This window comes from Manacus vitellinus, unplaced genomic scaffold (assembly GCF_001715985.3).
Source record: "Manacus vitellinus isolate BGI_N305 unplaced genomic scaffold, ASM171598v3 scaffold_31_pilon, whole genome shotgun sequence".
In the NCBI taxonomy this organism is placed as follows: Eukaryota; Metazoa; Chordata; class Aves; order Passeriformes; family Pipridae; genus Manacus; species Manacus vitellinus.
Window position 1 is genome coordinate 2,134,679 of NW_021940379.1, and position 23,015 is coordinate 2,157,693.

At 49.1% G+C, this 23,015-nt stretch overlaps 3 protein-coding genes across 3 annotated transcripts; 2 read left to right on the forward strand and 1 right to left on the reverse strand.

The window, feature by feature from the left end:
- Nucleotides 1–674: 674 nt before the first annotated feature.
- On the forward strand, nucleotides 675–3,953 carry TMEM119 (transmembrane protein 119). The gene is given in 4 exon segments (XM_029961152.1): nucleotides 675–853; nucleotides 2,535–2,772; nucleotides 2,774–2,848; nucleotides 2,851–3,953. Coding segments are annotated over 4 exon segments (942 nt in total). The 3' UTR covers nucleotides 3,301–3,953.
- Nucleotides 3,954–4,660: 707 nt separating this feature from the next.
- On the reverse strand, nucleotides 4,661–7,423 carry ISCU (iron-sulfur cluster assembly enzyme). The gene is given in 6 exon segments (XM_018076450.2): nucleotides 4,661–5,710; nucleotides 6,116–6,194; nucleotides 6,848–6,958; nucleotides 7,153–7,266; nucleotides 7,341–7,357; nucleotides 7,360–7,423. Coding segments are annotated over 6 exon segments (480 nt in total). The 3' UTR covers nucleotides 4,661–5,615.
- A 590-nt stretch (nucleotides 7,424–8,013) lies between these two features.
- Nucleotides 8,014–22,822, forward strand: SART3 (spliceosome associated factor 3, U4/U6 recycling protein). The gene is given in 20 exon segments (XM_018076389.2): nucleotides 8,014–8,055; nucleotides 8,057–8,182; nucleotides 9,091–9,217; nucleotides 10,012–10,116; nucleotides 10,431–10,615; nucleotides 11,521–11,626; nucleotides 12,518–12,642; nucleotides 13,098–13,253; nucleotides 14,061–14,199; nucleotides 14,581–14,688; nucleotides 15,129–15,206; nucleotides 15,417–15,475; nucleotides 16,275–16,384; nucleotides 16,644–16,756; nucleotides 17,196–17,272; nucleotides 17,658–17,823; nucleotides 18,520–18,968; nucleotides 19,458–19,610; nucleotides 20,730–20,908; nucleotides 21,787–22,822. Coding segments are annotated over 20 exon segments (2,784 nt in total). The 3' UTR covers nucleotides 21,968–22,822.
- Nucleotides 22,823–23,015: the final 193 nt, after the last annotated feature.

Here is a 23,015-nt window from a genome sequence, read left to right on the forward strand (position 1 = left end):
GGCTTTTTGGGGGGTCTGGCAGGTCCCCAGGGAGGAGCAGAGGAAAATAGCAACAGGATGAGGTCACGCAGCGGCTGCAGCCTCTTGAGCAACCTCAGCCCGGGCCGAGGGACCAGGGTGGGAGGAGGCAGAGCCCCGGCGGGTGGGGGGGCCCAGGCGACGCCCCCGGACCCCCAGACTGGAGACCACATCCTGGGGAGCTGCCACGTTGGTCTGGGGAACCGCGGGGACCCCCAGCTTGTGTTCCTGCCTGAACCCCAAGGCAGAGGTGCCTGTGCCAGAGCATTTCCAGGCTGGGTTGTTTAGGAAATGGCCTCCTGAAATGACATAGGGGGTCCCAAGCCCTGTTTGCCCCACTGCCAGCCACCAGTAATGCCAGAGCACGGAGCCCACATCCTTCTCTGCCCTCCTCAGACCCTCATATGGGACTTTACCCACCCCCTTGTGGATAAAAACACCTTTGCAACACCCCCCTTGTGTGATCCCCTTCCCCACTTGCACCCCAAAATGTGGCCCCTTACAGTGGTGATGGTGAGCACCAGGGCTCCTGCCTTTTGCTGACAGGGAAAGAAAGCAGGAAACACCCCCAACCCCAGCTGGATTTCGTCTGGGAGGGGACTGGGGGCTGCCTGCCCTTCCCCGGCCTCCCACACCCCCTCCCCATCCCGGCCCTAATGAGAACAAGCTGGTTCTGGGCTGCGACGCAGGAGGAGGAGGAGGAGAAGGAGGAGGAGGAGGAGAAGAGGGAGAAGGAGGAGGCTCCATCCCAGCAGCAGCAGAAAGGGGCTCGAGGTGTGTGGGACAGACCCTGCGTTCCCCTCTCCCTTCTGCCGACGCAGCAGCTGCAGGTGAGGTGAGGATCCCACGGCTGTGCCAGGCTGTCCCCGATTTTGGGGGGGCTCCCAGGGGGGCACAGGCAGCCCTATGGCCGGGGGGGCTGCAGTGAGGGCTGGGCATGGTCCCCACGGCGGGACACGGGATGGTGTTGGCCACATGGCTGTGTTCCCAGGCGGGAGTCAGAGGGTGCTGTGCCCAGACAACACTGAAATCCTGAATTTCTGGAGTGTTTTGGGAGCAGAGAGAAGCAGAACTGGAGCCAGGAGCATTCTGTTGGTCTGGGTGGGTGAGGGTGGGCTGGGATGGGGTTGGGATGGGGATGGAGGACTGGCAGTGACCGTGGTGCCAGGCCCTGCTCTTGGCACAGCTTTGGGCTCCACTCAGCCCCTCCATGGCCGGGGCTGCTCCTCAGCTCCATTTGCTGACAGGGAATTGATGCCATCCTGGGACCCCTCTCCCTGCTGAGGGGCCCCTCTCTGCAGTGAAGGGGGAGGATGAAGGGGCTCATTCCAGCTCCCCAAAAACCCTCATCCTCATGGAGCTGGTTACTGCTCTGAGCCCAGCACTGATGCCTGTGTGAGCCGGGAGGGTCGGGGGTCCGGGGGCACCTCCTGCCTCTGCTGCCGTTTGTTTGCTCTGGTTTAATGGAAACCAGATTGTACAGCCAGGAAGGGGCCTGGAAGCCAAGTCCTGCTGCTCGATCCCTCCCGGCCCGCAGCACTGCTGGGCTGGATTTGTCTGGGGGGAAATGGGAGGCGGGTTGAGATTTGGGGGGCCTGAGGTTGGGGGGGAAATTGCTGGGGGGGTGGTGGTCTCTGCTGATGGAGCCAGGGGGGGCTAGTTCCTGAGACCTTCCCATGGAGCCGTGTGGAGGGGAAGAGCCCTGGGAATGGCTCCATGGTGTTACGTGGCGTGGCACGCACTGATGTCCCTTGAGAATGTGTTGCGACGTGGTGGGGACGGTCACATCTCTCTCCCAAACCCCCCAGGGGCCATTCCTTTGGGATGGGAAACGTGTATCCCGTGTCCTACAGCACATCGTTGGGCAGACCCAACCCCATGGGGGAGTGGAGCACAGCACACGGATGTAGCTGGTCTTCCCCCTTCCCTGGGGACATTCAGGCAGCCGGGACCCCCAAGACCCCCCATTTCTGTGTCCCAGCTCCAGGGCTGCCCCTTGGTACAGGCTCCAGAGGGTCCCATCCCGGCTCCACTCGGCTGCCGTGGCGGCTTCAGGGTGAAATCCTGCCCCAGCCTATTTTTAGCTGGGAATGGTGTGTAACGGTCCAGGACGGGCAGTTGGGAAATGCCGCCCGGCCCCGTTGCAGCGTCGCTCGTGTCAAAGTTTCCACTGCAAACCTCCATTTTTCAGGAATTTTCTAATCAGCCCAATGACTGCTGTCTGGAGCTGGTCGCTGGCAGCAGCCCCGGCTCCCCAGCCTTGAGCAATCCCACTCAGCTCCTTCCATCTGGCTTTGCTCCGCATCCTCGGAAGACAAACGGAGCCCCTCGCTCTGGCAGAGAAAGAAAACCGGAGCCGCCTTTTGATTTCCACGAGGAAGTTCAGGCATGTGGAATAGCGAGTGTCGGAGTCCCCTGTGCTGGGGGGTTTGGGGTGGGGGCTGGCCTGAGGCGGGGTTTGGGGGGCTTGCTCTGTGGGGTGTTAATGTTCCACCTTCCCCTCTGCATTCCCACAGGTCCTGTGCATGATCCCGGGGAATGGGGCCGGCGATGTGGCTGCTGCTGCTGGCACTGCTGGCGGCCCAGCACACGCGGCAGCCCCCGGTTACCCCCAGTGCTGCCAGACACGGGGGCAGTGGGGACGGGGGATGAGCTTGGCCACCCACCCGCCCCCCAGTGACCCCCCGGATCAGCCCACGGTTGGGGACGCAGGGGGGACCACCGTGACAACAGCTTGCCCCAGGAGTGCTGGACGGGCTTGGTGGACTTCTTCAAGGAGTACCTGCTGCTGGTGGTGGTGGTGGGCTCGCTTGTCCTTCTGCTCCTCTTTCATCATCTGCCGCCGCCATCATTGTGCGCCAGAAGCACAAGGCCTCCGCCTACTACCCCTCGTCCTTCCCCAAGCAGAAGTACGTGGATGAGCGGGACAAGGTGGGGGGGCCCCGGGCCTTCAGCGAGGTGCCCGACAAGGCCCCCGAGCCGGGCGCGGAGGAGCCGCTGGACGGCAGCCGGCAGCTCCAGGCGGACATCCTGGCAGCGGCCCAGAGCCTCAAATCCCCCCCCAGGGCACCGCTGGCCAACGGGGCCCAGGCTGAGCAGAATCCCACCGGGGAAGAGGAGAAGGAAGAAGAGGAAGGAAGCAAGAAGTTGGCGGATGACCAACCTGCTAAGCCCTCTCCCCAAAATCCAGGTGTGGAGGAAGTGGCGGGAGCGACGGGAGCAGGGGGCAAGGAGACCCCTGACGTGCCCCAGGATGGCTCCTCAGCCCCCTCTGGAGTCTGAGGCAGGGACACGGTCCCAGGTGAGCCCGAGGAGCCGCCAGATTGGGACGCATGATGGACATGGATCAACGCTCCGTATGTACGTGGTGGCTCAAGGAAGCCCCGATGAAGACCCTGCTCCCTCACCCTCCCCAGCCCCTTGAGCCCCCTACCCTTGTGCCAACGGGACACTGCAGTAAATCCACGGGGTTTTTTGGTAGCCACTGGTTTCCCCCAGGGCTGGAATGCCAGCAGCCCCTGCTCCTGCTGCCCAAGGGGCTTTTCCCACCCCAGCTCCGGCTCTGCCCTCCCTGTGCCAACAGCTTCCTCCCAAACGTTATTTTACTGATCAGTCTCCTGAGCTGGACACCTGGCTGGGAGCTGTGTCCCTTCAGGAAGAGGGACAGGACCAGGGCCAAGGTCTGTAGCTGTCCCCTCCCTGGGCAGCGGGGCAGGGACTCCCTGTGACCATGGGCATCATGGGCGGCTTTGCCCATGGCTGTGGCACTGAGGCCACATGGACAGGCTGCCCTTGGCCACCCGAGGGGAGGAGGGATGAGGATTTAGGGACAAGGACCCATCCTTTCATATTTTCACCCCAAAGCATGTCCCAGAGCCCAGCTGGACTTTTGCCTCATTTCCTTAACCCGTCTGGCTAGAAATAAACATTTCTTCTGCAGACCTTTTCCGTGTTTCTCTGCAGCTGTGGGAGGCCAGGGGACATTCCCAGTGTCCCTTTGCTCCTACAGGACCCTCCCTGGACTGGATTGGGCTCTGGCCTCTCTGGAGCCTGGCAGTGGGACCCTGGGGAGGCTGCGTATCACCCCCCAAATCTGCACGTCACGCACCGGTTCCAGGAAACCCTTATCTTGTACCCACAGCCCAGGGCAGGGGGGGGTAAAGTGGGGCTGTGGGGACCAAAGGGGCACTGTGGGGGACCTTGTCCCACAGCACTGGGATGCAGCTGCTCCGGCAGGGATGGCAGGTAAACCTGGAAGGCGAGAGGCTGTTCTGCCCGGAATGCAGCACATCCCCACTCCCTGCTTCCCTGTATCCCTGTGTCCTTACAACCCAGATCCCTGTGTCTTGTCCCAGCCACAGGAGAGGTCAGTATGTGTCCATATGTCCCTGCCTCAGGACAACCTGCCCTTTAGAAGAGCCTGTCAGCACAAAGAGCTGACTCTGCCCCAAAGTAGATGTGGGTGTCTGAAGTTTCCCTCCCTCATTTTTCTTTTTTTTAACTGGGAAACAGCAGGAATGTTCCCCGGGAGTGAGGCACTCTCTGGCAGGAGCTGAGGTACAAGAGGGACCTTGTGAGGGACAAACCACAGCAGCAACAGGTGTTTTTTTGTGTTAAAAATGACAAATATTGTGCCCAGATGTACCAGAATGAACCGATTGTTTTTTAAATGTGGTTTTAAATGTTTAACAACACCCTCAGTAAGAAGAAAGGGAAGTGAAGTGTCTTGAAGGAGTGAGAAGGTAAGATGTGAAGTTTTCCAGTGTGTTTTCTGCCTGTTTTGAAGATACTCCCCTGGAAAAGAGGAATCCCGGGAGCTCCCCCTCAGCTCCATGTCCCAGCTCCACTATTCCCCACTGGGTTCCAGTCTGAGGGGGTATTTCATAGAATCCTGAAATGCTTTGGGCTGGGAAGGATCTTAAAGCTTATCCAGTTACAACTCCCTGCCTTTGTCAGGGACACCTTCCCTTAGCCCAGGATTTACAGCTGTAACAGAGAGCTTGGCCAGGGCAGGGGTAGAATTCTTAGAGAAAACACCCCAAAATTCCAGCTGTTCTTTTAACAGGAGCTTCAAAAAATTTAAGCGGTGACAGGATGGGAGCAGAAGCCAGCAGGTCTGTGCTCCCTGGCCACCACTTGCCCTTTGGCACCTGCTGAAGGGTCCCAGAACTCCAAGAGCAGGAATTTGCACTCAGATTGAAAAACCAACCCCAGCTCAGTGGGACACAGGCTGAGCGCAGCTCTCACACACACACAACACCAAGGCAATGCTTCCCACTAAATTCCATAAAATATTAGGCAAAACTAGACATCTTCCCCCCAAAAAAAAAGAAAAAAAAAAAAAGAAAAAGTGCAGCCCTTCCAGTACCGGCCAGCGGGCTTTTCTCTCTGGAGCAGAGTCTTCCCGCGGCATTCCAGTGGGGACAGGGCCCCCCCATCCCGGCCGTGTGAGCACTATGGAGTGGCTGGACACCACCAGGGACACGTTGTGCGTAACTTGTGCGTATCTTACAGCTTGAGTAGTGCACTGGGTCCTACTACAGCTCGGGAATTGCACTGCAAAGTGAGGAGGAAGGAGGAAAAGCTCCGCGGTCAGTTCAGGCATTGTTGGCTTTTTTCTCGGATTCTTTGTTGGGATCCTGCTTCAGTTTGTAATCAGCCAGGGCGGCCTTGATGGCGTCTTCAGCCAGCACTGCAAACCAAAAACGTGGGATTTTAAGGATCATTAGAAGGCTTTTAGGACAAGAAATGAAGGAAAAACAAGAGCAGGCAGCAGTGACCATCGCTACAGGCAACATGTGTCAGATTTGAGGAGCAGAATCTGAACAGAACCCATATAATATTGAATCCACAGAATACTGAACTCATGTAAATTTATGTAATATAATTTCAGATAATATAATTCAGAATCTGAACATTTATTATCACTCTGCTAAGCTACAGCTCCAGGATATTAAAGAGATCTGAAAACACTTAAATTAACCCTGAAATCTGAACATCGAGGCCAACCTTGTGCAGAAACTATTTGGAAAACAACATCCCAGAGCATCTGGGCTATTCCCAGAGTACCCTCCTGAAATCCCAGGTGTTTACTTACTGGAGCAGTGCAGTTTGACAGGAGGAAGGCAGAGTTCCTTGGCAATATCTGTGTTCTTGATTTTCAGCGCTTCGTCAACCTGGAACACAGGGAGGGTGGTCAGGGGGCCTGGTAGGTACAACACAGGCTGGAAAGGGGTTTGCTAAGAGGGTTTAATGATCCAGAGCCAACAGAATCCCAAGGGCAGAACATTTCAGCTGCCCAGGGCAGTGAGGATTTTGGAATTAAGGAATCTGACAGAGCAGGAATGAACCAACACACACTAATGTCACAGACTGCCACTACTTGAGCTGCTGATCCTCTACCACAACACTGAAGTGCATTTGTTGCTGGTAGAACAGGTTTAAATGATCTCAAACCTCTCTGCAATTAAACTTTCTCCCAGAACTTGCCATCAGCCTGGTTTTGCTCATTGCATAAGACACAAAGTACTTCCCTGGTGGAATCATCACCCCTGGAAGTGCTCAAAAAATGTGGCACCTGGGGACATGGGTCAGTGGTGGACCTGGCAGTGCTGGGGGAATGGTTGGACTCAATGCTCTTAGGGCTTTTTCTAACGTTAATGATTCTCTGACGACTCTTGGAAAAGGCAACTCTTGTTCTAAGTCAGGGCTGGCAGTCACTGCCTTCTAAGCTACAGCACAAATCAGTGCTGGGATTCCCTGGCCAGGGTGATCCCGACAAAGAGCACAGGCTGGTGTGAAGCTCGGAAGCTTTTCCAGGCTCCCTCACCGTTTTCCCTTTGACCCACTCGGTGGCCAGCGAGCTGGAGGCGATGGCCGAGCCGCACCCGAACGTTTTGAACCGGGCGTCCACGATCTTGCCGTTCTCGTCCACCTCCACCTGTGAGAACATTTTGGGAACGCTTCAGTGCCCGCCCGGGGGGAGCAGGGCGGGCCCTGCCCCGGGCACAGGGCACGGGCAGGGCGGCTGTGCGGGAAGGCCACGCTGTGCCCTGAGGGGACACGGGCAGTTTTGTGCCTCACAGTAGCCCCATCTGACCCCTCCGCCAGGTGCCAGCGGGTCCTCAAGGTCACCTGTAGCTTCATGACGTCGCCGCAGGCCGGAGCGCCCACCAGGCCGGTGCCCACGTTCTTGGCGTTGCGGTCGAGGGAGCCGACGTTGCGCGGATTCTCGTAGTGATCCACCACCTACGAAGGCACAGTGTCACCGAGAGCCATCCAGATTCCCCCCCGTCCCTCCCCGTGCCCCACTCGCCCCTCACCTTTTTGTGATAGCCAGCGCGGCCGGGGCGGACCCGGCCCGGGGCCGCAGCAGCACCGCCCCGCCGCCCTCAGCGCCCGCCATCTTACTGAGGGGCGGGCAGAGGACGGCACCCTTTTATAACCTCGGGCGGGGAAGCCACGCCCCCGGCCACTCCCACAACTGCGCCCCCTTGCCTTAGGCCGCCGGCCGCCCGGTTCTCACCGCGACCGCGGGTTCGCTGCGCAGACCGAGCGAGCATTGGCGCCGCCCGCGGGAAGGGCCTCACGCTGCTTCTTAAACGATCAATAAGTAAATAAACGATGGAAGCGCTGTTTCTATTGCGACAGTCGTTTTATCGCGATACCCGGCGCGTGTGCTGGACGCGCTGGCCACAACTCAATATGGCGCCGAGCAGCACCGCGCACGCGCCCGGACCCCCCAGAGGCCATTGAGGGCCGCGCAGCGGGGTGCCCGCAGCATTGCCTGCGACACTTCCGGAATACAGGGTCGCGGGCGCCGCCTGCTCAGCGCAGTTCGGTCCCGCTGCGCGCGCCGACCGAGGCGCGAGAGGAGGAAGTGATCACCGCTTCCCCCCCCTGTTCGGTGGCGGCGCGCGGCCACGGCGGGACGGGCAGCGCCGGGGCAGCCGCGGCGGCCGGCGAGCTCGGCGGCCGGCGAGCGGAGCTGCATAGATGGCGGCGGCGGGAGCTGAGGCGGCGGCCGAGGAGGAAAGAAGCGGCTGCCGAGGGAGACCCCGAGTCGGGCGGAGACTCGGATGACGAGGGGGACTCCGACTCCTCCGGCGACGGCGAGGATGAGGAGAAGGAGAACGAGGCTGAAATCCAGCGGCTGGAGGAGCAGGTGGGCCCGGCGGGCAGCGGGTGTGGCGGGAACGGAGGATAAGCCACGACTGTGCCTGTACTTTGGTGCTGGGAAGTGTCAAGACGTGGATTTCCGTGGCCCTTGCGGGTCTCGTCCAACTCGGGATATTCCGTGGTTTTAAGACGCGAGTGTTTGGAGTCTGAAGTGAAAACTGAGCGTTTGGGGTGGCTTTGTGCGAGGGAAATCAGCGAGTGGAGCCCCAGTGCACCGTTTGTACTCATTGAGGCAGCTCAGCCGCCTGTGGGGGGGCTTCATTGCCTTTGAAGAAATTAAAGCACGTTTTTCTCTGTGAATAGCGACAGGACCCGAGGAAACGTCTGGAGCTGTGTCAGGGGAGGGTTAGGTTGGGTCTCAGGAAAAGGTTCTTCCCCCAGAGGGTGTCGGGCACTGAACAGGCTCCCCAGGGAATGGTCACGGCCCCAAGGCTGCCAGAGCTCCAGGAGCTTTTGGACAACGCTCTCAGGGACAGGGTGGGATTGTTGGGGTGTCCTGGGCAGGGCCAGGAATTGGCCTGGGATGATCTTCGTGGTCCCTTCCAGCTCAGGATATTCCATGAGTTGGCTCTTAAAAAGAGACTCTTCATTCAGGTGCATTGTGCAGCTGGAATCTGTCGTGCTCCTGCTGCATTGGGATTTATGAGCAGTAACCCTGGGAGCTTAGAGCCATGAGCTGAGCACTAAGCTTAACTTAAAGCTCTTTTAAACCTGAAAGCGTTTTTTAAAAATGTCTCTGTGTGACCTGGAAACACCTTACGAACAAGGGGGAAGTTTGTTGCAACTCCGTTGTCTTGGCTCCTTGAACACATGAGGAGATTATGATTTATTTTTGATTTCTTCGTGTCCATCACTCAGCAGTGGTTTTAGAATAGATTTTTATCGTTTTTTAAGCTGTCCATCAATGCCTTTGACTACAACTGTCACTTGGATCTGATCAAGCTGCTCCGTCAGGAGGGAGAGCTGGTGAAGCTCCGCAGAGCTCGGCAGAAGATGAGCGAACTCTTCCCCCTCACTGAAGGTACTGAGCATCCTCTGCTCCTGTCACAGCCTCCACAAGGGAAGCTTCACCTGTGGAGATTGCTGGTTCAGTGGTGAAACAACATGTTTGTGCCAGGTTTAAGCACCCTCAGGCGGGGAGTGTGACCCAGATCCCAGCAAACTCCTGCCAAAAGTGACATTTCACAGATGAGCAGCAAAAAAATTCCTTGTTGGTGGAAGCTGTGGGCAGCCCTGGAAATGGGTATCTCCTTTTTATTCATAACACAGAGACAGTGTAAGTACTGCAGAGGCTGCTCTGCCAGTGGGATTTTAGTCTTGGAAAGGGAAGCCCTGGCACAGGTTGCCCAGAGAAGCTGTGGCTGCCCTATCCCTGAAAGTGTCCAAGACCAGGTTGGACAGGGCTTGGAGCAACCTGGGCTAGTGGAAGGTGTCCCTGCCCATGACAGGGAGTGGAACTGGATGATCTCTAAGGTCCCTTTACACCCAAACCATTCCATGATTCCATGTTTCCTTCTGTGTCTGTGGAAACTTGCAGCCTCCAAAGCCATTTACTGTCACAAGTGTGAGGACAGTCTGATAAATTGCAACTTCTCCCTTAGTAAAAAGGTGCTTGTTTAGTACCAGTTTAGAAAATCTCCATACAACTTTAATTTTAAATTAATTATGAGTAGTCATGGAAGTTAAAATTCCTCTCTTTGCCTTGGCCCTCTCCCTGATTTTAACTCTGTTCCTAAAAACTCTAATAAAACACCATGTGGATGTAACTTGTTATTTCTGAACAGTAGTGATGTGTTCCAAATCTTTTCCTTTTAGAAATCTGGCTGGACTGGCTGAAGGATGAGATAAAAATGGCTTCGGAGAGCCACGAGCGAGAGAAGGTCTATGAGCTGTTTGAACGAGCTGTCAAGGATTACATCTGTAAGTCCTTAATAAATGCTGTAAAATGTCTTGTGTTACATCCAGATTTGGCTTTTTTTAATAGAGAATAAAATATATTCTGTTATAATGCAGAAATTGGATTGACATTTCAAGTTAATTTATGAAATATTCGTGTGAAGTGATGCAGCATAAATTCAGTATTTTAACTTTACCGGACAAACAAAAAAAGAAAGTAAAGAGAACTGTCATGCTTTGGTCTATTTATTTGCAGCAAATAAGGTGTTTGGGAAGCAGAGTTGCCTGGGTTTCATTATTTTTGAGGAGATCAAGTCATCTATTTGTCCTTTGTTTAGGTCCTGAAATCTGGTTGGAATATGCCCAATATTCCATTGGAGGCATCGGTCAGGAAGGGGGGATCGAGAAGGTGCGGTCCATCTTTGAGAGGGCACTGACTGCAGTGGGGCTGCACGTCACCAAGGGCACAGCTCTGTGGGAAGCATACAGGGAATTCGAGAATGCCATCCTGGAAACAGCACAGGTGAGGCCATTCCCCAGGGCTCTCATCCCAGACAAGCTGTGGAGCAGCTCCTGGAGTCACCTCGGGCTGTCTCCTCTGAGAAAAGGGCCTTTTAAGCTCTAAAAACTGGCCCTTTGCTCTGGGAAAGCCATTCTGTGTATTTGGTTGATAAATTAGTGGATTTGTGCTTAAATGAAATCATAAAATCTCAAATCCAGGAGCAAAGTTTCCCACTGCTGATTGAATTGCCGAGAACAGCTTTAAATTGAGGAGCTCCATTATCAAACAATATTCTTGCCAGTGACTATTTCTGCACAGAGTCAATCTTGTTTAAGTTTCTAGACTGTTCTCTACTTCAGCTTTTAACTCATCCATTATTCCACACTGTTTGTGCCTTGTGGATGAGGGTATTTTATCCCTGGAAAGTACTTTTACGAGATGGCCAGAATGTGAATATTTCTTTTAATTTTTATAGTTAGCTACATAAGAGATGGAAGTTAAAGATGTCCCTGCTCATGGTGGGGTGGGAACTATTTCATTTTAAAGGTCCTTTCCTACCCCATTCTCTGAAATGCCCTAACAAAGGAGTAACAGGAGAATGCCCTTTCATTCCCAAACACAATCAAAGCTGGAAGTTCCAAATCATCTCTCCACACCCCAGGGATTTACTGAAACCTCTTTGGTGGTTTGTGAAGCAGCACAGTTACTTGTTCTCCTTGATCGTTTCCCTGTGCCTGTGTCAGCTTTCAGTCAGGAATGCTTTTCCCATTGACCCCGTGGAGTGATCTCCAAGTTTTAGCTTTCCCAGCAGTGAAATGCAAGTTGGTCGTGTGTGTCCACTTGGATCTCGGCTCCCCCAGCTCACAAACACCCCCCATCGTGTCCATCAGCTTGGGGCTGATTGAATTCCCTCCTTTTGTTGGTAGCCAGCCCCTGGCAGCGTTCCATCCCCGGAGCAGCAGCAGGTGCTGTGCAGCCAGCTCGAGAAGATCCACACACTGTTCCGGCGCCAGCTGGGGATCCCACTGCTGGGTAAGAGCTGGAGGGAGGGAGGGAAGAGCTGGGATACACTGATCCAGCCATTGGGCACCAGGGTTCTTTTGGTAGAGCCACACAAGCTGCAGCTGGAATTCTTGTGTTCCCTTTCATCAATGCCATTTGCCTTGTGAGTGAGGCACAGATCCTTTTGGATCAGGAATATTCTTATTTATTGACACTTGGGTTATGTGATTGCTCAGAGCTTTTTAAAGTGCAGGTGATGAGCACAAAATGTGACCACTAGAAATGAGGAACTTGCCTCATGAATGAGGCACAAATCCCTTTGGACCAGAAATATTTGTATTTATTTAAACCTAGTGTATCTGGTTGCTCGGAGCATAATTTGAGGCTATTTAAAGTGCAAGGGATGAGCACAAAACGGGACCATTAGAAATGAGGAATTCAGCTGTGATTGCTGCATAAAAACCTTGGTAGGGAGTATCTCTGACAGCTGGATTGTTGGAATTCTTCCTTGTCTAGTTCCTATTTTAAACTCCTGAGTCCCTTTTCTTGCTGCTTTGCTCACAAGAGAAAGTCAAACATAGTTCTTTGACTTCATTTCCATATGGAGAGACTTTGGTTTCTTAAATTTTCTTTAAAGCCTTGGGGAAAATTTTGCCCCTTTGGTTTTCTAATTCCAAATGGGCAGGTTTAATATAACTTGCCCTGAGTTTGCTGTAGGATACTGTATAAGGTGAGGTGTCTGAACCCTTAAAGTGTACAGTAGTGTGATAGATCCCAAAAGGGGATAAGTAAATATTTATTATAAATATTATATAAATAACAATAGCAATATATATTAGAACCAAACATAGGTTGAAATCTGATTTTTTTAGTCCCATAAGTGCATTATTAATGAATGAGGTTTCATGGCTATTCTCATAGACATGGAGGCTTCATATGCTGAATATGAGGAGTGGTCAGAAGAGCCAATTCCAGAAACAACAATCAAAAATTACAAAAAAGCTCTACAGCAATTGGAGAAGTGCAAACCCTATGAAGAGGCACTGGTAATGCTGTCACTTGTATCTTGCTTTAAAACTTAAGAGTGAATTGCTTTGGGGTGACTTATTTTTTCCCAAATTTATTAGTTTCTAATCCCAGAGATAAAGCAGCTGAGTGTTGCTGGGGGACTTGAGCTGTGAGCAATGGGGGGCAGAAGAAGCCTCACAACTGGGAATACTGGGAATTATTGAATCTATTGAGTGTGTCAGGCCACCCTGAGGTGCACGAGTGTTCCAGCTGTTTTTTCCAGCATTGAGGAATGACAAGTAGGGATCTGAGTGGTTTCAGAGCAGGCTGGTGTTCAGAGGTGTGTGAAAATCAAAAGCTGCTGATGTTTAGAGTTTAGAGGCCAGTTTCTTATGTGAAATTTTGCATGAGACCTGCTCTGGGGAACAGCTGAACTGTTTGAATTGTGTTTTATTTAAGAGTTTAATGTTTTGTCTCCCTGTTTGTTTCCCAGCTGGGTGCTGAAACACCAAAGCTGGCAGAATACCAGGCTTACATTGATTTTGAAATGAAAGCAGGTGATCCAGCTCGCATTCAGTTGATCTACGAGAGAGCCTTGGCTGAGAACTGCCTTGTCCCAGATCTCTGGGCACGTTACAACCAGTATTTGGTAAGGAAATAAACTTAAAATTGCACACATTTTCCTTATTTTTATTTCCCTGGTTTATTGTTTTTTAATCTCAGTGGCTGACAAACAGCCAGTAAGTTCTACTTCAATCCTGCCCTTTAGTCTTTAAATCCTCCAGAAACTGATTTTTCTCCTCACCTTTGCTTTCCTCCTGTTTTTAGAGGTGTGTTTATTAATCTGGTGAGCATTTGAACACTTTTTTCCTCGAGCTGTGTATTTTCTCTGCAGAATTAAATGTTTTGGCCATTGAGCTCCAGCTGCACTGAAGTAAACCCAGCTGTTCAGCCCATATTTCCATGGGGTTGGTTAGTGCAGTCTGAAGCTGATCCTGAGCTCCAGAGGCAGGACAGAAGGTGGCTGGATTAAGGGATCAGGGTGACTCCCTGCAGGAGGCTCATCCAGGCCCAGTTGCTCCGTCATCTCTTTATCTTCCCAGCTGGAGACAGCAGGTTGCAGGTGGAACAGCACCTGCATCAGTAGGCTGTGTGTGATCCTTTCTTCTCCTCTTACATTCCAGTTGGGAATTTAAAATTTAAAATAAACATTATCTCACTGGCAGAAAACACCTCACTGGTTTGGTAGTTCCAATTCGTGTTGCTCATTTGAAGGTGTTCCCCGGCTTTTTGGGAATATAGAATTTGAAACACCCAGCTCAGATTTTCAAATACAAAATGAAAGTGCTTTTTTTTTTTTTTTCCCTCTAAGTGCAGGCTCTTTATAAGCTGGGATTTGGCTCAGATGGTCTCTCTGGCTGACAGAAACTTGAACTTTGTTGTATGATTCTTCCAGGACCGGCAGCTCAAAGTGAAGGAGTTGGTTTTATCCGCCCATGACCGCGCTGTCAGGAACTGCCCCTGGACAGTTGGGCTGTGGATTAGGTACCTCCTGGCCATGGAGAGGCACAGGGTGGATCACAGCATCATTTCTGGTAAAGAAAGGCCACCTCAGCAAAACTTCTTTACAGTTCTGCCCTCTGAATAACCTGTGGCAAGTGGGACTTGCAGGATTTGTTTCCACCTGCTGCAGTCTCAGAGCCGCTGCTACATACAGCAAGTGCTTCTAGGGCTGCTTTTGGTGAGCAGCTGCAGCTCTGGGCAAGCAATGAACAACTTAAAATGAACATTCCTGAATTAAACTGGCTTTAAATCCACTTCTTAAACCAGTTTACTTTGTAGAATTTCTTGTCTTCTCTGATTTTCCCAGAAACCAGTGGTATATATGTATATATTTATTGTGCTATGACTGCAGTTTGTTAATTTTGACAATGAAAAGTAGTTGTGTTTGGGTTTTCTCCCATGTTTTCTTTCAGAAATGTTTGAAAAAGCTCTGAATGCAGGTTTTATCCAGGCAACAGACTATGTAGAGATCTGGCAGGCATATCTGGATTACCTGAGAAGAAGAGTGGATTTTACACAGGGTCTGTATGATAAATGTGGGAATAAGTATTTAAACTGTTTTCTATGTACTTCTCTGAAACAGTGACATTACTGTTTGGGTTTTTTTTAATAACAGTATTTTCATCTTTCACAGAAGTTAAATTCATATGTTTTATTACTCTAACTGGCCAGAAAGTAATTGGTTTAAAGCAGCTCCTTGCTGGCAGAGTAGATTATGCTGTTGCAAATCTGCCCTGCCTTGTGTTTTTGATACCTAATGGTTTTTTATTATGCATGTAGTGAGTTTTTGTTAGTGAGTAATAAATTTAAGTAATAATAGCCGTAAGAAGAAGAAGTAATAAATTTAATCTCCACCACTAACTCATAAAATCATTGTGGGTATTAAGGAAAATGTTTTAGTGGATGAGAAATTGAAATTAATTATTATTTTAAGGTAATTCTTTCTTTTTTTTCCCTAAAGACTCAAGTAAAGAGCTGGAGGAGCTGCGCTCTGCCTTTGCACGTGCTGTGGAGTACTTGAAACAAGAAGTAGAAGAGAGTGAGTTAAATCATCCAATATGTTGTTTTCTCTCGTTCAGAATAATTTTTATAAGGCCAGTTCTCCACACAATGTTTAACTTGTCTTCAAGGGTCTTGAACATCTTAAGAAAGCTCCAGATAAGCATTTCAACTCCATGGAGAACTTGTTTAATAAACACTTTATTTCCAAGAGCTGAGTACAACAAACAGTCTTTGTTTTTATTCCTAGGATTCAGTGAAAGTGGAGATCCATCCTGCACCATCATGCAGAACTGGGCAAGAGTTGAGGTGAAGTTTCTCTCTGCTGTATTTAAATTACTGAACTAGATAAAATTGATTGTTTTAACATTCCAGCCAAGTAGAAAATTCCTTTTCTACTTTGGAGTTTTGTCTGAGTTGCTTCAATGAGTAAGTGTGCTGGTGCAGTCACTACAAGTGGATGTTTTATTTTCCTTCCTTTGCCATGGGCTCTTAGGAGTTGGGATCAGTCGTGTTACCTGTGTGCTGTAATTTCTCTGGGCACAAGGCATGGGATGGGTTGCCAAAGTGTTGACCATTGGAATCCTCTGAACGATGTGGGCCTGAAGCTGAATTAATTATTTCATTTCATGCCCAGTTAGGGAGGGAGAAAATAAGTACATCCAGGTGTGGTTCAGGTTATGCTAAAGCAGTTCTAAGTCACCTGTCTGGTGTATTGATAGACCTCCACAGTCAGATCAGGTGAATCCAGCTTGGGTCTCCTAAGCCATTTCCCCTCTTCCTAAACACAAAGCAAGCTCTCAGTTTGGGAGAAGAGCTGAAGTGCTCTATTAGGTACATTCATCAATAACAAAAGGAAAAATTCAGAAGCAACTATCAAATATTTTTTTATAATGACAAAAAAGAAATATATGTGGCAGCCAGAACCAAGGCAGATGTTTGAGGTGGGCAGGGAAGTATTATTAAGGAGTAGAAATTAATCTAAGGGTGTATCTTCCTGGGTCTGTCTGCATCACCTGTGGTCTTCCCTTGGTTTGGGTGCTGGGATTTAATGGTGTTGAATGAATGATCCTAAATGATATTGGGTATTTTGGGTGCTCTGTTCCAGGCCCGCCTGTGTAACAACATGCAGAAAGCCAGAGAGCTCTGGGACAACATTATGACTAAAGGAAATGCCAAATATGCAAACATGTGGCTGGAGTACTATAACCTGGAAAGGTAAGAGCTTGGCTGGGGGGGAGAGTTAATTCCCTTTTAATTTCCTCATCTGTGTGAGGCAAAGCTTAGCTTAGCACGGGTTTCCTTCTTTTGGGTTTGGAGGTTCTTGGAGCAGCTCTGCTGTGTATTCCAGGAGTGCTACAGCACCAGTGTGAAGTGGGAGCTGCTGGGGAAGGAGGGGGAAGGTTTTCATGGATGTAGTAGCTGTGTTGTGGCCCTGCTGTGAGGTTTGGCCCCTCAGTGCCCTCCCCTCCTGCAGAGCCCACGGGGACACCCAGCACTGCAGGAAGGCCCTGCACCGCGCCGTGCAGTGCACCAGCGACTACCCCGAGCACGTCTGCGAGGTGCTGCTCACCCTGGAGAGGATTGAAGGTAATTAATTGGCTCAGAGAAGGGTAATTAATTGCCTGCTCCTCACCTCATCTTACCCGGCCTGGTTAATGTGTGATGACACAGAGTGAATTTTGATCCGGTGTTTTTGTGTTCACTTTCCTTTCACTGCTGTCCTGTACACTCACAGCTCTGTCTTCTTTCCTTCTCTTCTGGCCCGATTTGGAGCCTGCTAAAATTACTGGATTTTTCCATACCCTTTTGGAGTATCAAAGTCTAAATGAGGGGTTTCTGCTCTGCTTGGCTCCTGTTTTTATTTTCTTCGAAGCTACTCGTTCTAGTTAAAATTTTCATGTGTAAAGGTTAATATTAAGAGCAAGTTCCATGAAGTCAATCACTCTTATTTTTCCAGAATTGTATTTTTGAATTATGAGAGAGCTAAATACAGGACTTCTAAAATTATTTTCACTTTATCCATCAGGAACACTGGAAGACTGGGATGCAGCTGTTCAAAAAACAGAGAACAGATTAGCTCGAGTTAATGAACAAAGAGCAAAGGTCAGAACTTTGTGAGCTACCAAAACAGTTTATACACCCTAATTAAGATCATGCTCGTCTGAATGTCAGATTTCTCTTGTTTCTTCCCAGCCTGACTTGTCTTAAAGCCTCAGAACTATTGATTTTTGGTTTAAAACTATGGTTAACAACCTCTCTTGATGCTTTTCATCTTTCCCCTTTTGACCCTTGGGTGGATACAAGAGTGCTGTGCACTCCAGGAAAGCTGGGAGAGCAAATAACTGAGATGTGCTTTAGATGATGTTCCCATTAGTGCTGTGGTTAATGTAGCTCAGGAGAAAACCCTCTGGGTCCAGTGCTCCAGAAAATGCTCTGCCATCTGCAGTCACTGGAAAAAAATTAATAAATAAACCTTACCTCTTTGTAGGCTGCTGAGAAAGAAGCTGCTCTGGCAAAGCAGGAGGAGGAGAAAGCTGAGCAACGAAAACAGGCTCGGGCAGAAAAGAAAGCTTCCAAAAAGGCTAAAAAAGCCAGGATTGGAGACAAGCGCAAGGCAGACGATGAGGATGAGGGGGAATGGGGACAGGAAGAAGGTAAAAATAAAATAAAATTAAAATCTCGGACCTCTGGCAACAGGGTTATTTTGTGTTAGAGGCAGATGAGGAATTGCCATCACTCGTGTCTTCAGAGCTGCTGTGCTTTCAGGGCTTCTCTCTCCTGGCAGGTCTTTGTTGTGGTAATGAAATGAAAGCAAAGCTAAATGGTTTTTGACCAACAGAAATACATGTTTTTAAGAATTCTAGAGTTTTCTGGGCTTTTCTTATTTTGAAGAAATATTTTTTTCTTTTTTTTTTTAAAGTCATTTTTCTGACTCATCGTATGATGCCAAGCCATGTGTGTAAATTGGGTTATTCACTATTGCAGCAGGCTCTAGGAAGTTGATAACAGAAGACTTTAATAGGTTGCAGCCCCTGGGAGTTTTGGGAGCTTTTAGATTTTCTTTTTTTTAAAAAAAACCCCATTAGACAAAACAAAAGAACATGAATCAGCAACTGTCAGTTGTAACTGACTGACAAAAGGAACAAATATTCCTGTTGCTTTCATCTAAAGCTGTCTTGGTGGAATAATCTGTCCTTGTTATTTAAAACCTTTTTATTTTGTGTCTTTTGTGAAACCACAAATACAATGACATTTCCAAGCTGCACAGTGGGAATGGAGGACATATTAGTTTCAACAGTGAATGAAATGAGGTAATTTTTTCTAATAAGGTTTTTAATTTCATTATTTAGAGCTACCCAGCAAGAGGCACAGGGGAGAGGGTGATGGTGTGCTTCCTGAGGAAGACATGGAAGTGGAGACCGGGCTGTTTGGGAGAAGTGCCCCTGCAAAGCCAGATGGGCCAGCAAACCCCAAGGAAAGGGCATCGACCAGTCGGAAGGACATCCCCAAAGTGTTCCATGACAGCAGCAAGGATAAAGTCACTGTGTTTGTCAGCAACCTTGCCTACACCATGGCTGAGCCTGAGGCGAAGCTGAGGGAGCTCTTTGAGAGCTGTGGGGAGGTGGCAGAGATCAGACCAGTGTTCAGCAACAAGGGCACCTTCCGGGGCTACTGCTACGTGCAGTTCAAGGAGGAGGAATCTGCTCTGCAGGCCCTGGGCCTGGATCGCACGGCTGTGGAGGGAAGGCCCATGTTCGTGTCCCCATGTGTGGACAAGAACAAGAATCCAGACTTTAAGGTAAAGTTTTACTGGCTCAGGTTACACGGTGGGTCTGCAGAGGGGAGCTGTTGGAGTGTGTTGTGCCCAGAGTGCTCACGTCCCATGAGCTCGTGTTGTGCTACTTTGGAATGGTCAAAATGATTTTTTGGGGATTTCTTGCGTCTTCCCTTACTTTGCCATAAACAAGGACTGGCATCAATTTATTCAAGACTTGCAGAAATCTGCTAATTTGGATAGTTGTAGATCCCTTCCCACTGAGGATATTCTAGGATTGTCTGTGACCATCCTCATTGTGAAGGAGACATGGATGTTTAGAAGCATTTACTTGCAAGTCCTTGGAGTATCCCTGTGTTTATGTGGAAATATCTTCCAAGATGCCACTTGTGACTTTAAGGTAGTTTTGGACCACACAGATATCAAGTACTCTGATAACTTTTAGGGGACGTAAGATTGAAATCCGTGGAGTCTCTGACTGGTTTATAACTAACATCCTTTTTGTTTCTCCAGGTTTTCAGGTATAGCACTACCCTGGAGAAACACAAGCTGTTTATATCTGGTTTGCCATTTTCCTGCACTAAGGAAGAGCTGGAAGAGGTGTGTAAAGCGCATGGGAATGTGAAAGACATTCGGCTGGTCACCAACAGAGCTGGAAAACCCAAGGTAGGCATCCTTAATACACTCTTATTTTCAAGAAATCCTTCAAAAAGAAGCTTGTCGTGAAGTTTGGATACAACAAGTTGGTTTTATTAAGTTGCCAGTGTGGCTTTGCATTAAAACTTGGGGAAATGCTTGGATTTATACAGCCCAGGGTGTCTGTGCTGATAACTAACTAAAGAGAGAAAGTGGAGTTATTTCAAAATACTTAAATGGCACAAGAAAAATGGGATGGAGGGGAAGACGTTTACAGCACTTTCAGTACAGTACAAACAGGTATTTGCAAGTCTGCAAAGGATTTGTTTTGAGAGTAACTGAGTAGATGGGGTTCACCTGGTGCAACCAATTCCCATCCTCCCTTTCCTCCGTTCCTGGAGGCTTTTGTTCCCAACATCTGCTGCAGTAAGAGATTTGCCAGTGAGAAATGAACCACCTCTCTCTCACAGGGCTCATTATTTCCATCCTGGAATAAATGACTCCTTGTTAAATAAGTGATTCTAAACCAGCTGCTGCTCTGCCAAAATTCTACCTGACACCTGTGCCGTGTCTGTGGTGGGCCCTGCTCACAGGTGCCATCCTGGGGGTGCTGTGCATGTATTAAATTGGACTTTCTGACCCTTGGCACCATCTCAGGGGTGGTTCCTGTTTCATGCACACCTTGTATCGAGTGCTCTCATGTACCCCAATTCTTGCCATCCATGTTCTGAGCTTAGTTTGAGCTGGGATTGGGGCTAAACCACACATAAATGTACTTAGGGAATGTTATGTAAAACCTGATGTATTTCCTGTGAAACTGGATAATCTGAAAATGCAGCTTAAGGGCTTGAATGTCATTTGAAAGCATAACAGCAGTGAGAGGTGATGCCTCCCAGCCAGTATCCCTCATTATATTTCATTATATTTATTTTAATAGGATTTCTTTTTTTTTTTTTCTTCCACAAATTAGGGCATCATGAATGAGAGTGAAGAAATTCAGGTTGTAAAAAGAATTCTTTTTAGAAGAATACTGGTACTCTTAGCCACGTTTAGCTTTGCTTTCTGTATGATTTCCTTCCAGTTGGCCAAATTACTTGTAAAATACTGGAGATACAGAAGGACTAAAACTAATTTCTTTTCCTTATTTAGGGCCTGGCCTATGTGGAATATGAAAATGAAGCCCAGGCCTCCCAGGCTGTGCTGAAGATGGATGGTCTGACAGTGAAGGACCACGTGATCAAGGTGATGATCAGCAATCCCCCCCTGCGGAAGCTGCCCGAGGCTGGAAGGGCCTCCACATTCCCAGCTCCTCGACAGGTTTATGGAGCGTAAGTGTGAGGGAGGAGGGGGCTGCTGGCACTGCTGGGTTTCTTGTACACTAAAATTTAGGAATCTCATCTGAAATGTGTACCTTAAGGGGGCTTAGAGAAAGGAGGGACTTTTTATATAGGCAGCTACTGACAGGACAAGGTGGAAATGTTTTCACACTGCCAGAGGGCAGGTTTAGATGGGATATTAAGAAAGAATTCTTCTCTGTGAGGGTGGTAAGGCCCTGGCACAGGTTGCCCAGGGAAGCTGTGGCTGCCTCATCCCTGAAAGTGTTCAAGGACCTGACTTGGAGCAACCTGGGATAGTGGAAGGTGTCCATGCCCATGGCAGGGGGTGGAACTGGGTGATCTTCAAGACCCCTTCCAACCCAAACTGTAATAGGGCTTTATGAATATGAGAGAATGTTTAAAAAGTGCTGAACTGTAAAAAAAATGGGTTGTTGGATTGATGAGGAAAAGATTTTTCCTCTTTATCAACAGAAACAGGTCTGTAGTGATCAGAGTATCAGGCATTGGCCACCGCCTTGGATCCAATGTTGGCACCTGATCCCTCATAACCTCCACATCCTCTCGTTCTGGAGAACCAGCCATTGCTCAGAGTGAGCATTCAGGCTGCTCTTTCATTTTTTGGAGTGTTCCTGTATTGTAGGTGCCCTGTAGATAAACAGAGCTTCAACTTCTGGGGGCTGTCAGGCAGTTGTTGTCTGCCAGAGCTCGGGTCCGTGTTTCAAAGCCACCCATTGAAACCTTTGCACTGCTTATTCCTGAAACAAATGACAGGAATAACATTTAAATGAGAGTTCCTCATAATGAACAAAGTCTTTGTTGTCTCCCCAAGTTAAAAGAGTGTGTTTAAATGGGATTTTTTTGCCCTCTAGGCGAGGCAAGGGAAGGACACAGCTGTCCATGATGCCCCGAGCATTACAGCGTCAGAACAACCCCATGGCCAAGGCTGAGAATGGGATGGTCCAGAACTCACCAGCAACTTCATCTGAGCCCCCTGCAGAGCCTAAAAAGATGTCCAATGCTGATTTTGCCAAGATGCTACTGAAAAAGTGAGCAAAAAGTCTGCAATCAGCAGGTCTGGTACAATGTGAAATGCCTTTATGGAAGCCATGTTGTGTCCTTATGCTGGCAAGGAGAGAAAGCCTGTCACAATCATGGAAATACTGTTCTGGACTGCTGCATTCATGGGATCAGTGTAGGATGGCACAAATCCAGGTAGTTTTCCTCTAAAGAGCAAAGAGTTATACTTTTGTTCTGGTAAAATGGCGTTCTATGATTCCTCATATTGAGGGTAACGAGGGGGGCAATATTTCCTGTCCAGCTTGGATGCCATGTGGAGTTTTTTTGAGTACTTTCCAACTATTTCTCTTTCATTAACGAATGAGATGCAATGTGAGACCCTTGGCAAGCCCCACTGGTCAGCTCAGATTGTGACTGCAGACATTCTCTCTGGCAACAAGCCCATTTTCCACCCAACCCCACGCACGCAGGGACAGTCATTTCCTTCCATGCAGAGTCCAATGGCAGATGCTCCAACTTCACCACAATGGCCTATTTTAGTATTGGGAGAGTTTCTATACATATGTGTGTATATGTAGATACCCAGATATACATATATATGTATTCAGTTCATGTTCTGTTCCAGTTGACCTGTTTTTTATATGGTGTATTTGTAAAAGACATTCAGATGATTATTTTTAAGTGTCATAAACTAATCTTTAGATCTGGTAGTTTTTGTTTCCCATAAAGTTGTTCGTGCTGTTGCTGAGGACCATATTTTTTGGTTGGTTTTGTTAGCTAGCTCATGTGTCTTTTGCAGGTGGTTTCTGTATGGTTTTGTACAAATGTGAAGTGCAAGCTGACGTTTCTTGGTTTATTAAACTCAAGTTCTCAAAGGTTTTCTATACATACTGTTGCTTTTGTTTAAATGTGGGTGTTGGAATTGCACTTATCCTCTGGCAGCTGGGTAGTGGTGATGTACCTCACCTCAGGTGTGCTCAGATAGTGTCACTCATACCTTTAAGCAGCTCATTCCATCTGCTCTGAATATCCTGAAATCAATAATCACCTCAGACTTTCAAAGAATGTGGGATTGGATAGA